The sequence below is a fragment of the Eschscholzia californica genome, unplaced genomic scaffold, assembly GCF_041429995.1.
Source record: "Eschscholzia californica isolate CP2 unplaced genomic scaffold, dmEscCali1.0.p SCAF_2, whole genome shotgun sequence".
Classification (NCBI taxonomy): domain Eukaryota; kingdom Viridiplantae; phylum Streptophyta; class Magnoliopsida; order Ranunculales; family Papaveraceae; genus Eschscholzia; species Eschscholzia californica.
This window is the reverse complement of record NW_028238309.1, coordinates 1,405,999-1,418,579: the sequence shown is the minus strand read 5'-3', so window position 1 is coordinate 1,418,579 and position 12,581 is coordinate 1,405,999. Positions and strand designations below refer to the sequence as shown.

Sequence of the window (12,581 nt, the reverse complement as noted above, 5' to 3'; positions counted from 1 at the left end):
TCATAGTCACTACCACCGCCACCATTTTCCTAACTACCACAATTTCTTAAACCCTCGTGACAATAGAAGAGAGAAAAGTGTGATTTTTCCATAAGGTGTAATATTCCAGTGAGGTGCGATTTTTCAAAGCAAGTGATAGAGAAAGAAAAAGACATTAGGAGAGCGCTTCACAATCGAAGTAACTGGTGAACTTATCTGGTGGTTGCTGTCAACTAGAGATGAGACAGTGGTGATGGTAGGCGTCAATTGGCTTGTGTAAGTAAAACTTGACTCGGTCATAATAATTTGGTCAAGACTAGTGAAAAAGTGTGTGCGGAGTACCGCAAAAGTGTGTGAATTGAAGTTTTTCAGAGTTCGAGATGAATGGAGTGTCCGGCGACAAGATTGCCACATTTTCACCACTACAACAATCAACACCCACCGTCACCACCACCATTATCACTGGTTACCACCATCTCTCTCGCCATCTCTCACCACTAACTCTCTTTCCACCGCCGACTCTCTCTTCTCACCTCTCTCTCTCTCTCACCACCACCATTCTTAACTAAAAGTTGTAAGCAAACATTGTCCAGATTTTGCAACGGTTGTAGTGTCCGTTGGTAAGTTGTTTCCAATGGTTTAACCCAAGGTTTTGAGCTGCCTTCTTCTGTTACAAGTAAAGGTAACGGGCAAACTTTGTTGCGAATTAATAACAACAGTTTCCAACCGTCATAAATAAAAAATGAATAACTTAACAAAGTGAGAATAGATCTAGGCCGTCCAATTAACCCACAAAGATTTATTCATCTGCGAGAGGAAATTAGGATTTCCTTTCCGTTTCAGAAACAGTCGAGAGGAAGGTAGTCAGTCAGTCGTAGTTAGACAAAAATGGCGGAGAAAGCCATACTCGAGCATCTAGCTTCCAAGGAAGAAATACCTGATTCCGGCGAGTTCGCTGCCGCCGTCGGTTTTGATCACAACGAGATCTGTAATATCATTAAGAGTCTCCATGGTTTCCGACTCGTCGACGCTCAGGTACTCTCTCTCTCTCTCTCTCTCTATATATATACCTTCTTCTTCTTCTTCTTCTTCTACGACTATAAACTAGATCTGTTTACTGAATCGAATATAATCTGTAGTATCGAAGTGTTTGATTTGAACTAATAAGTCATGTAATAATCTGTTCTTGTTGTTGTTGTTCTTGGTGGATTTGAATATGATTTTGCAGGAAATTAAGAGAGAGAAATGGGTACTCAACGAAGAAGGAGAATCATATACTGTTTTAGGCTCACCTGAAGTTCAACTATTGTTAGCTGTGCCTCCTGAAGGCATCTCCCGTGAAGAACTTCAGGTATAGACTATAAAACCCTAGTCCTTGAACAAGGAAAATTTTCAGAGGGTAAATTGAATGGATTTCTAATCTGAAGTTGTAAATTTAATGTAAAAAATCACATTTTTTTTTCTGTGTTTCTTTTGTTAGGAAGTACTGTAGTATTTTATCTAGATTGGGTATACTAGAGTTTCTTTATTGATCTTAATTATTTGTGTCTTTTTGATTAGTTGAGAGATTTGTGAATTGACACTCATTTTGGTATCATGCAGAAAAAGTTTGATTCTGCTGTTTACAAAATTGGTAGCTTAAATGCCCAAAAGAATGGGTGGGTTGAAACAGGGAAGCAGCTTGTATCGAGAAAGGTAATATGATTTGTACTTCAACACTGTACTTTGGTATAAACCATATTATTTGCCAAATACTGTGGAGAAATTTTGTTGCTCATGCCAAGGAATGAAATTTCTGTTTCGGTAGACATGGAAATATGTTGGTCATTTCAACCGAAAATATTTCAAAATTTATTTCCTTGACAAGGCATTGTTAAGAGAAACTTCGTTAAATTTCGGTTTCGATGGAAATTGTGGTAGGCATGGAAATTTCGAAATTCATTTCCTTGGTTCATGCCCTAAAGCTAGTGATGTACAAAAAATTTCATCATTATGCCATTTTGGAGAAAATGTAGCTTAGATATATCATTCTTATATTTCTTACTTGTGTAGTACTAGTAGTAGTGGGAATAGTTAATTATCTTTGTGAGTTATTGCGGTGCTGTTATTATTATTTCAAAAAAAATCTCAACATTTGTTTTAATTGGGTAGAGTATTGTCTTGTGTTACTAGCACTTAGTATTATCTTTATGTTTGTTCAATATATTCTCCATGTAAGCTACTACTTTTATGGTTAGATACTTCTCTTGGGCTTAGAGTGTATATTGTTTATAGTTTTTTTAAAGGTATTATGAAATAGATAAGGCTATATTGTTTTCACAAGTTTTCATTTATATATAACTATAAGTGACCTTGTACCACAGTTGTGGTTATATATATTACTCGCCTTCTGTAGTTCTCATGTTAATTTGTTGGTTGTAGGTTCAACATGTGGAGGACCAAGTTAAAGATTTGCTTCTACAAATAAAAGACGGGAAGGTGTGTTTTTGGCGACAAATTTTTTTTCCGTTTTGTGTTTGAGGAAGACTTCCAATTTTGCGTGCAAATTTTAGTTTGTTAGATGTGCACGAGTATCTTCTCTAAATAACCTATTGTTGGTATCTAACTGCAATGTTAATAATATGTCTTTTGATTACTCATTCCAGGTCATAGGATCTGAAGATATCAAAATGCTAAAGAAAAGAAAGCTGATTGTTCAACGGTAATTATCACCTTCTCATGTTATCTGTTAAAATCATAGGTTCCATTTGGTTCACTATCCGAAAGACTTTTTCAAAATCTAATTTTGCATTTACAGTACTTTACGTTTGGAAATACAGAAGACGGTTATTGTTTTCGAGTTTCTCTGTTTGATTGTTTCCTCCGACTACTTTAATAAATCTGTGAAAACAAAACCTACTCAAACACCTCAGCTTTCTTATAAATTCGTTTATCTATGGCTCTGTGGCTTGTCCTCTTCAGCTGCGCATTTTGCTGGTCGACAAGTCGATTCTTAGTGCTGAGAATTGATTTATCTTGTCATAGAAAGGGTCTTACGCATTAATCTTTTCCATATCTGTGTATGCTCCTCAGTTCCTTGTGCTAACAATTTCATTTGCTTCTTTATGAAGGACTTGGAGTGGATACTCAGTGAAAAAGGGCCCTAACTTTGCTCTGGAAAGAAAGAAGCTTGTTACCGATTTGACTCGTGATCATCTGCAGAGGTATTTAATGTTCAATTATACTGTCTATGTATGAGAAAGATGTCATTTCGTATCATACATTATCTTGCTCGCATATTTCACACTTCCCAGAATGTTTAACTTTTAATTAAAACCCCCAAATGTATATTAGCGTGTAAATGCATTTAGTTTAAACAATGTGAACCAATCAAGGGAAGTGCTGAAGTGTAAGTTCCAAAATGGTTCTAAAAAGAATCCACAGAGACACTGAATATCCCCAAAAGATGATGTACTTATTGCTTCTCATAATTTGGCGTTTGTCTTGGAGAGAAACTGATGAAAAAGAAAAAAAAATTGAGTGCCTTAATCACACTGTTTTATCGCATTGACAGTTTTTATTTGATGCATGTTGTTTGAAGGGGCGACTGGAAGAAACTAGAGTTTAAGGAGTATAACTTCAACGCCAAAAACTTGACCATACAAGGCGGACATCTTCACCCTTTATTGAAGGCAAGAGTTTTACCTTCTTTTATGTTTGTTATCTACAAACTACAATTCATTGACGTCTGCTGAACTTTAAGCATCAAAATAAACTATGTTCTTCTGTGCTTATTAGATTTTTAGCAACATGTTATGACCTAAGAAGCAATATCTCAGCAAATGCCAATGCTTTCTGCTAAATTGGTAATTTTGTTTGAGGTTAAAACTTAAAATCTCATTGTCTTGTATTTACTACACTACCATACGAATGAATTCCCCCATTGTCAAAATCATGTACGAGAATCATCATCTGGTGCATGTGCTTGATGCGATTAGTGCAAAAAATTATGGAATTTTGTTGGTAAAGTTTTTCAAAGAAGAACATCCCCACCTGGCCACCCATCCGTAGCATCAATTTTTGCTTTTAATGAATTTCAACATATTTAATGCTTCTAATTTATCTACTTGTGTAATCGTGTTTAGGTGCGGGCGCAATTCAGGAATATCTTCATTGAGATGGGGTAAAACTATTTTATCTAGTGATAGCACTACTATATATATATCTATATATACTGAGTTATCTTTTGATATGCTTGTGGTTTTGGATGTTGGCTATTATTGCAGTTTCGAGGAAATGCCAACGAATAATTATGTTGAGAGCAGGTAACTGGTTACGGTATTCTATGCCTTCACACTTGTCAGATAAACAAATAGCTAACATATAATTCATATAAGTGCATTAAGATGTTTAATATAAGCTTTCTATCTTGGGTTTATTAAGTGCAATGCTAAAATGTTATGTTCCACTGGCAGTTTCTGGAATTTCGATGCCCTGTTCCAGCCGCAGCAACATCCAGCTCGCGATTCACATGATACCTTCTTTTTAAGTGGTTAGTTACCTTAGCACTTTAGCAGAACTTAGAAATTCTTCCGCCCTTTGGTATCATGTTAATCAATAAATTACCATTAATTCGTATATTTTCAGTCCCTTCCACTACAAAGACTCTTCCAGAAGATTATGTAAAGAGGGTGAAAAAGGTTCACGAGGAAGGAGACTTTGGATCCAAAGGGTATGTATTTTCATTAATGAGTTGCAGTTTCACATTAAGAAGTATTGAAGCGAAGTTTCCCCTGTATGCAGATATTTATATGACTGGAAACGGGAGGAAGCAAATAAAAATGTGCTTCGAACCCATACTACTGCTGTCTCCGCAAGGATGCTTTACAAGCTTGCGCAGCAGGTATTATAGTAATTGAAGTATTTATTAGGTCTTGGAAGTTGCTCTTTCGATGACCACTTATTTGCTTCCATTTGTCTATTTAAAGCTTATGTATGGCTGGTAATTTTTTGAAAGATAAATGCTATTCGATGCGTTTTGTGAAATCTTTTGTGGTACTTCACACTACTCTGAAACTAAGAGCATGAATTTGGGTTGCACCAACTTTATAGCCTTCTGCGATTCTTGCACCATGCAGAGCTAATACCTTTTTTTACTATATGCATTTTAAAACTCCCATAGCTCTTCTCCTTGGTGTCCAATATGTTTGTCAAATAAAAAACAAAAAATGATACTCTGCCGGGACACTTAACCCGGCCGAATCCCGACCGGCTTAAGTATTGGGCAGAGTTTCACTGCTCATCATTTGGCCCCAATCCAGTGCTAAGTGATATCACAGATCTTTTGAGTTTTGCTCTTCCTTCTCATATCCGTGTTTAAGTGTTTTGTTTTTTTCCCTGTTATTCTATATTTGATAGAAGTCTTGGTTTGATGTGATCAGAAACCTTTTATGCCAAAGAGATACTTCTCTATAGATCGTGTTTTTCGAAATGAAGCTGTTGATCGAACTCATCTTGCAGAATTCCATCAAATCGAGGGTATCTCTTCCTATTTTCTGTTATTAAATTTTCTTTTGCAAAACTTTATGATTTTTGTTTAGGCATTTCTTTTGTCATGAGCCACAGAAGCTTAGCCGCGAGGAACGCGATTCCCCTTGTGAATTATCTTGCAGCTCAATTTCTTATACGCAGTCGAATCTCGACCTTGTTTTTCCCAACTTGTTGGAAACAATAAATTTATTATGCTTGTTATGAATCATAATACTTGAATTTCTTTACTTTGTCTAGGTGTTGTTTGTGATCGGGGTCTCACTCTTGGTGACATGATGGGAGTCTTGCACGACTTCTTTACGAGGCTCGGTAACATACCAAATTTCATCCCTTTTCTTTTCCTTTTAACTAAACGTAGATCCATAAACGGACGATTAACTGATGTATACATCTGATCGGTTAAATTAGTGCAAACATTGTTCTTGGTTAAAAGTTTGAACTTTAAAGTTCATAACAAGTTGTACCGTAATCTAGTTCTGATTCTTTATTTAATCTAACTTTGATTCTATCTCTTCAGGTATGTCAAAGATAAAATTCAAACCTGCTTATAATCCATATACGGAACCCAGCATGGAAATATTTAGGTATTTAAAATCCTGATGCTCATTTTCACGCATGTTCATAGTTTTATCTGCTCACCTGCAGACCCGCTTTCTTTCTGCTGCTAAAAAAAGTGGTCTCTAGTCTCTTAAGTCATTTACGTAAAAAGTCTATGGTAATAGACGGTTCAGTTTGCAAAACTTACATATACTTGTTTTTTTCGGTCAGCTATCATGAAGGCTTCAAGAAATGGGTCGAGGTAGGAAATTCGGGAATGTTCAGACCCGAAATGTTGCTTCCAATGGGCCTCCCTGAAGATGTTACTGCAATCGCATGGGGACTGTCCCTCGAAAGGTAAAAAAATCCTACAACTGATATTTTGAAGAATGACAATAAAAAAGCGTTACGAACTGTGGGAGTGATTAGGCATCTCGAGTCTTCCCAAGTTCACACTATAATGAATATAATCCTAATGTTATTTCTTTTCATTTTAACGATTGAGATATTTCATTCCTCTTTGTTGATTTGTTTCATATCTTCTGCAAATCAGACCTACCATGATATTATATGGAATTGATAACATCCGGGATCTCTTCGGACCAAAGGTACAATTATCATTCCTTCATGTTAACATGCGTAAAATAAAATGGGGTTTTCTAACTTTCGATTTATGTTCTTGTGAAACAGGTTGATCTAAGTCTGATCAAGAGAAACCCAATCTGTCGCCTCGGAGTTCAGTAGATTTTGGGGCTCCTTCCATCCTTGGCAACCATTCTAAATTTTTCTCATTTTTCAATTGTCTCATCTTCGAAATTAATCGAAGTCTGTATTCGGGTTGATAATGATATTTTTGATGAATCATGATTCATAAATTTTCGAAGATTATTTATGGTTTTGAGCATAACTTTATTGAGATTGGTAAAGTAGATATTGTATTTGTGCTACAAAAGAAGTACCATATGATCGAGTCGAAGTTTAAGTTAACAAATTTTGAGTATACGTAGTATTGTTGACAAGAGCAAAATGCACTTCACCGAAGCACAATGGATATTCTAACATCCAACTGGTCACAATCTCAACCAAGTCCCACATTTCCAATTTTTCACGTAGAGGTCAAGGGTTGGAGTCACACTCTGAACAATTCATAAAATAAAAATGTCAAAGATTCACTTGTGCAAAGCATAAAAATGTTGAAGATTCACCTGTGCAATGGATTTGTCGGATGAGAGAAGAGGAGAGGGACTAGGATAATGTTGCTCACTTTTTCACCTTTGCGAACCACATATCCGCAAAATGGAGAGAGACTTGTTTAATTTGGGCACGTTTTCACTTTCACGAGCCGCAATTCTTTTTTTTTTGTTGAACTACGAGCCGCAATTCTATCTCTAAACTATTTTTTGAGAAAAATATGCACATTGAAAATCGAATTTTGGATTGTGCCTTCCTAGTTTTTTGAAGTGAATGTACAACCAATTGAACAAACACTGGTTTGCATAGGCATTTCCGAAAAGGATATTGTATATTGTATCCTTTCATGTTTAAAAGTAAAACCTTTCAAAATTGATCAAAAATGGTCCCATGGTCTAGTGGTTAGGACATTGGACTCTGAATCCAGTAACCCGAGTTCAAGTCTCGGTGGGACCTTTCAATTTTTTACATATTTTTCATCTGTTTTGTCCAAATCTCACCCAACCAAACATCAAAAAAAAAAAAAAACTATACAAACTAAAGATACTGCTTGAGATACTTTCATGTTCTTTTTCCATGTTCACATAATTCCATACCCACACCAATTCAAAATCGGACCCACAATTGGAACCAGCCAGCCATAACAACCCCTCTACTATGGCCACCAAAATATGGATCTTTGAGCAGAAAAATGTTAACCTTAATGTGGGTTGATGTCGGATCCCCTCCTAAGAGATCAAAGTATTATGCTTGTTAAGTTTGTGGTTATCCATCTCAAAACCAGTTAGCCAATGAATGAGAAGCACCTTGGTTGTTGTTGTGCCCATTCAGACTATTCTCACAATGCCCGACTCGAAGGCACAAAATCTACTTAGGTGTACGTTTAGCGGGATAGACAGACCCAATCCTATCATCTTTGTGGGATTTACTATAATAGCAAGGGTGCCAATGGCAGTAGAAAATGGTGAGGGATTTGCTATAGCAAGTTCACTTATCCTGTCAAAGGAGATGGTAAATGAGTTGGAACTATTAGCAAAAGACTAATCAAAGAGTTGATGTTTATTACTACCTCTTTAATATTTCACAAGTAATTGAAATAGGAACTGAAATGTCTGAAATATTTAATCAACATCTATACATACACACAACTGCGACAAAATTTTCGAACTTCCATCGCTTTAAACAATGTCACCCTATATTAACCTTTGTTAATATAAGAGACAAAGACTCATGTATAATTTTTTTAACCACATTAGATAGCTTCTTTCATGTCTACCGACGACCACATTAGATAGCTTCTTTCATGTCTACCGACGAAAATATCGTTGAATTCTTCAACTCTCGTTTAAGGAATAATGCATATAGAAGTTCATTCCATGCATCGGGTACTCCTGGCAGACACCAATGGCTACAATCTTGCCTGTGAAGTGGTGCAGGCCCAATCTTAGATCCAAGATAGTACAAAGATAAATGACCATCTTTCCTAGTTGATGTCATTTGTGTCACATTCAAAACATCCATTTTGAGCACATGAGATTTATTTGATTGCTCCGTTAGTACGTCGTTGAATATGCTGAGAGGAACCCATGTTCTAGTCGGTGCTAGCGATGAACTTAACTCGGGTAAGGTCTCCATATGACAACTTCCACCAGTCCTCCAATCACCACCCCTACAAAAGTCTAACTATATTAGCTTTTGCTTCTGGCCATACTAAAATGACTATTGTACTCTGTAGGAGAACAAGTCAGACCCAGACGAAAGAAGTTAATAAGTTAGAAGGGCATATATACCTGAAATGAACTGGGGCATAAGTCCTGAAGAAGATTTGTGTCTTGCTTGTATCTACTTCCTGTTCTATCCAATCAACGATTGTCTTGATTGATCTTCTATACGCGCTTTCTACACTCATCTCCATCTTCACATCATTCCCTTCTTGAAAATAACAACCCCTATCGAATAAGAAGATAAATTTCATGTCAATCGAAGAAAACAGAAGTGTACTACAAGTCTAGAATGGAGATTGCATATAAAAGATTAGTTAAGATTACCCTCTTATAGTCTTTTCGTAGTTCCACCAATGACCCGTGTTGAGGATCAAAACATCCGCGTCTCTCCATTGAACAGAACTCCAATCCATTTGATCCAACTTGAGAGTTGTCTTAACTTGTTTTGAAACTCTAGCCGGAGGCCGACTTTGAAGTACTAGAAATGGAGCTCTATAGTACTCCAAAGTACAATTATAATCCTTGAACTTAAACACCAAGAAACCTTTGTGTTTTGTGATTGGGTTTCCGTTCACTTCATAGATTGAATCTTGATCGGCAATGACCGATGAGAGCATACACAATAGAGATTCCCACTGGTTTCTCCCAATTGAATCACCAACAAAAACTACTCGTCGATTTCGTAGTTTCTCCAACATTGTCTTTGCATCAAATCTTTTAAAGTAAAAACAATAACAATTAAGCAAAATTCACATTGATTCTTCACTTTTCACCAAAGCAAATCAAAAATCACAATTCACATATTAGAAGTCTATAACATCAAGGTATAACATGATCAAGAAAACTGTCTGGTCATCCAACTTAAAACCAATTGACAATCAGTGAAGATGAGCTAGACATTTTATTATTGGTTGCTATATCCCCCTTGTCACATGTGGGACTACTCTCACACGTGAGCCCCTAACACGCGAGCTCCCTCACGTGTGACAGTAATTATATTATTGGTTGCTAAATTGTCATTCTCCTATGTGGGACTATACACACACCCACAAAAATCAAAATTATAAGAACAAAAGTTTCATGATAACTTGATAACATCAATGATATAAACAGATCATGGAAATTTAAAAACAACCACAAAAATTTCAGAAACATAAAGAAGTAGAAGAATAAGTACCTAGGCAAGTTGCAATCTTTGGGTTGCCATCTCCATTTAGTATAAAACTTATCAGGTCTTCCATTTTCAGAACACCTAAATCCTTCATCTAAAAACTTACAATTTTTAGACTGATATAAAGGATAATTATCATCCCAAACCCATTCTCCTTTAAATAAATCACATTTTCCATTACCATCTTCTTCTTCTTCAAGAAAGTCAAACCTTTCATTTCTAATTCCATCTCTATCATTAAATTCTATACCTAACCCCTTATCACCAACTTCTTCTTCTTCTTCAAATCTTAACCAATTAAACTTTTGTGATTTCTCAACAAATCTATGCCCACTATTAATAACTTTATAATCAAAGTAAAAGAAAAATGCTAGTAAGCAAAAGACAGCAATAAAGTAGAATCCAATACTCTCAATGGGTTTCAAACGTTTCTTCAAAATGTCTAAGTATGGGTCTTGATCTTCACTACTTGAAATTTTAGTCATTTTGGAGAGAGAAAGAAAGTTAGAGAGAGCAAGTGAGAGAGAGAGATGGGTAGGGAAAAGGTGTGGTTTAAGAAAGATTATGTTGACCCATAGTTTGATAAACAAAACAAAATCCTTTGAATCATAATTAAGATATCTTTCTTTTGATTGGGTATTTGCTATAAGTAGGGAAAAGATCTTTAGAATGGGTATAAATGAAGCAAGAAATAAAGCAAGATTGGATCTTGGGTATGCATGTATGTGTATGTTAGTGAAGGTTTCTCTCTCTAGTTCTTCTTTACTTTTGCTCTGTTAAGCAAGAATCTAGAGAGAGAGAGAGATATTGGGTTCTGGTTGGTAAGTTCAAGAAGAGTAAGAGAGAGAGAGAATTTAATCCAAAATGCAAAAACCGCAAAACCGTTTCACTTTTTCTTTTTTGTCTTTTGGTGGCGATGCTTATAGGTCCGGGCCGATCCTTACAGGCCGGGCCTAGCCCGTAAAGAAAGCGGGTCAGGTTAACCTAGGATTTCTCTGGCTCTGGGACTGGACCTCTGTTTTAATCTTGCAGGCTAGGTCCATTGTCCGTAAAGAAAGTGGGTCAGGCTAACCTAGGATTTCTCCCGCTATCGGCTCCATTTTAATCTTGCAGGCTAGGTCCAGTTGTCTGAACGACCAACCAACTGTTTTTATAAGTGGTAGGGGGTAAAAAATGTAATTTTACTTCCTTTCTTTTATTTATGAATACCAATCCGAGTTAGGTATCGGTCCTGAACTAGACCTGGACAAAGCCAATCTAGATAGAGACCCGACTCGTGACTATGCAATCCGGGTTGACTGACCCGCTCCAGCCCGTTAAAGCACCACTATCTTTTGGTATAAAAACTAGTTAAGACGATAAAGGTAGATCGTGGAATCGTGTGGGGGTAGAGGGGGGTAAAAGTGGAAATAAGAAAGTGGGTGGGGGAAGTTTCTTTCATGAGAAAGGATTTGACATTTGGCGAGTTTTGATTGGTTGCTAGTGTCCACTAGTGTGTTTGGACCAACCCAACTGAATCATTTAGTGGGCCCATTGGACCGGAGAAGTTTGGTTTGTGTTGTAACTGGAGTGTCAGAAAAAAAATAGATGGTAATAAATAAATGTATAAAGAGTTGGGGAATCTGACGTTGCTTTACCGTTTCAATTCAAGAAAGTTACCTTTTCAGGTTACCGTTAGCTAAATGTCAAATGTGGGACCCATACTCCAACGGGCACAAATAGTAAATTTAAGGTAGTAACTACTATTTGTTTGGTTGGTGGCTCCATAGGCGCCCCACCCATAGTATTGCTCTACACGAGTGGGAATCATTCCGGACCCGGTGTCCATGGGTTATATCATTCATCGTGTCGGGTCAGTCGAGCTTTTAAATTCCTTGTTGATTTTGGCTCTCTGGCTTAAAGGGTTGTTTATTTTAAAAATTATAGTATTCAAATCCGTCCAAAAATCGTCAAATCCTTTGGATTTATCATGTATCAGGCAGTCGGGTCTCGCATTTATTTCATCGGGTTGGACAGATAGAACCCTATTTCGCGTTTTGGGTACCCATTGGCTCTAACGGAATCAGGTGTCCATAATGAGTTTTAGGTTCGCGGATTTTTCCTAACCCTACACTAGAAGCCCTCACCAAGTCAATATTTTAAAGGGCGCAATTGAAGAGGACGGCTAAAGGCATTCGATGTTTGTGTGATAAGCAGGCGGTTCTATTAGCACCTTAGTTCTTACAAGTACCACTTGACTTTTATACTTAACACACTCAAACATCAAATAATGGGTTAGAGAATGTTTATATACCCTATGGAAGATTTTTCCTTAGTTGAAAATTGATAGAACATCTTTTAATTTTTTATTATTTTTCAAGTTATAGAGAAAAAACACAGAAGAGAACACTTAAAATCCTGGTGCTAATAAAGTGTTCTAGTCAATGTTCATTGACCCTCATCAAACTAAT

General features: G+C 36.6%; 2 protein-coding genes and 1 non-coding gene across 3 annotated transcripts; 2 read left to right on the top strand and 1 right to left on the bottom strand.

Annotated features, from left to right (window-relative positions):
* The first annotated feature begins 757 nt into the window (after positions 1 to 757).
* Positions 758 to 7,036, top strand: LOC147555080 (phenylalanine--tRNA ligase alpha subunit, cytoplasmic-like). Its single transcript, XM_086660581.1, has 18 exons — positions 758 to 1,014; positions 1,208 to 1,330; positions 1,582 to 1,674; positions 2,401 to 2,457; positions 2,625 to 2,680; positions 3,090 to 3,182; positions 3,560 to 3,650; positions 4,104 to 4,141; positions 4,245 to 4,283; positions 4,434 to 4,510; positions 4,606 to 4,690; positions 4,762 to 4,861; positions 5,400 to 5,496; positions 5,746 to 5,817; positions 6,026 to 6,092; positions 6,277 to 6,402; positions 6,599 to 6,653; positions 6,736 to 7,036. Exons 1-18 carry the CDS (start codon positions 868 to 870, stop codon positions 6,787 to 6,789), a joined length of 1,470 nt encoding a protein of 489 aa, XP_086516707.1. The 5' UTR covers positions 758 to 867; the 3' UTR covers positions 6,790 to 7,036.
* A 584-nt stretch (positions 7,037 to 7,620) lies between these two features.
* On the top strand, positions 7,621 to 7,692 carry TRNAQ-CUG (transfer RNA glutamine (anticodon CUG)). The gene has a single exon. It is a non-coding gene; the product is annotated as a tRNA-Gln (tRNA).
* Positions 7,693 to 8,277: 585 nt separating this feature from the next.
* On the bottom strand, positions 8,278 to 11,024 carry LOC147555078 (protein trichome birefringence-like 11). The gene is made up of 4 exons (XM_086663698.1): positions 10,138 to 11,024; positions 9,285 to 9,674; positions 9,027 to 9,185; positions 8,278 to 8,905 (listed from the first exon to the last, which is right to left on the bottom strand). The coding sequence occupies exons 1-4, from the start codon at positions 10,614 to 10,616 to the stop codon at positions 8,524 to 8,526; spliced, it is 1,410 nt and encodes a 469-aa protein (XP_086519824.1). The 5' UTR covers positions 10,617 to 11,024; the 3' UTR covers positions 8,278 to 8,523.
* Positions 11,025 to 12,581: the final 1,557 nt, after the last annotated feature.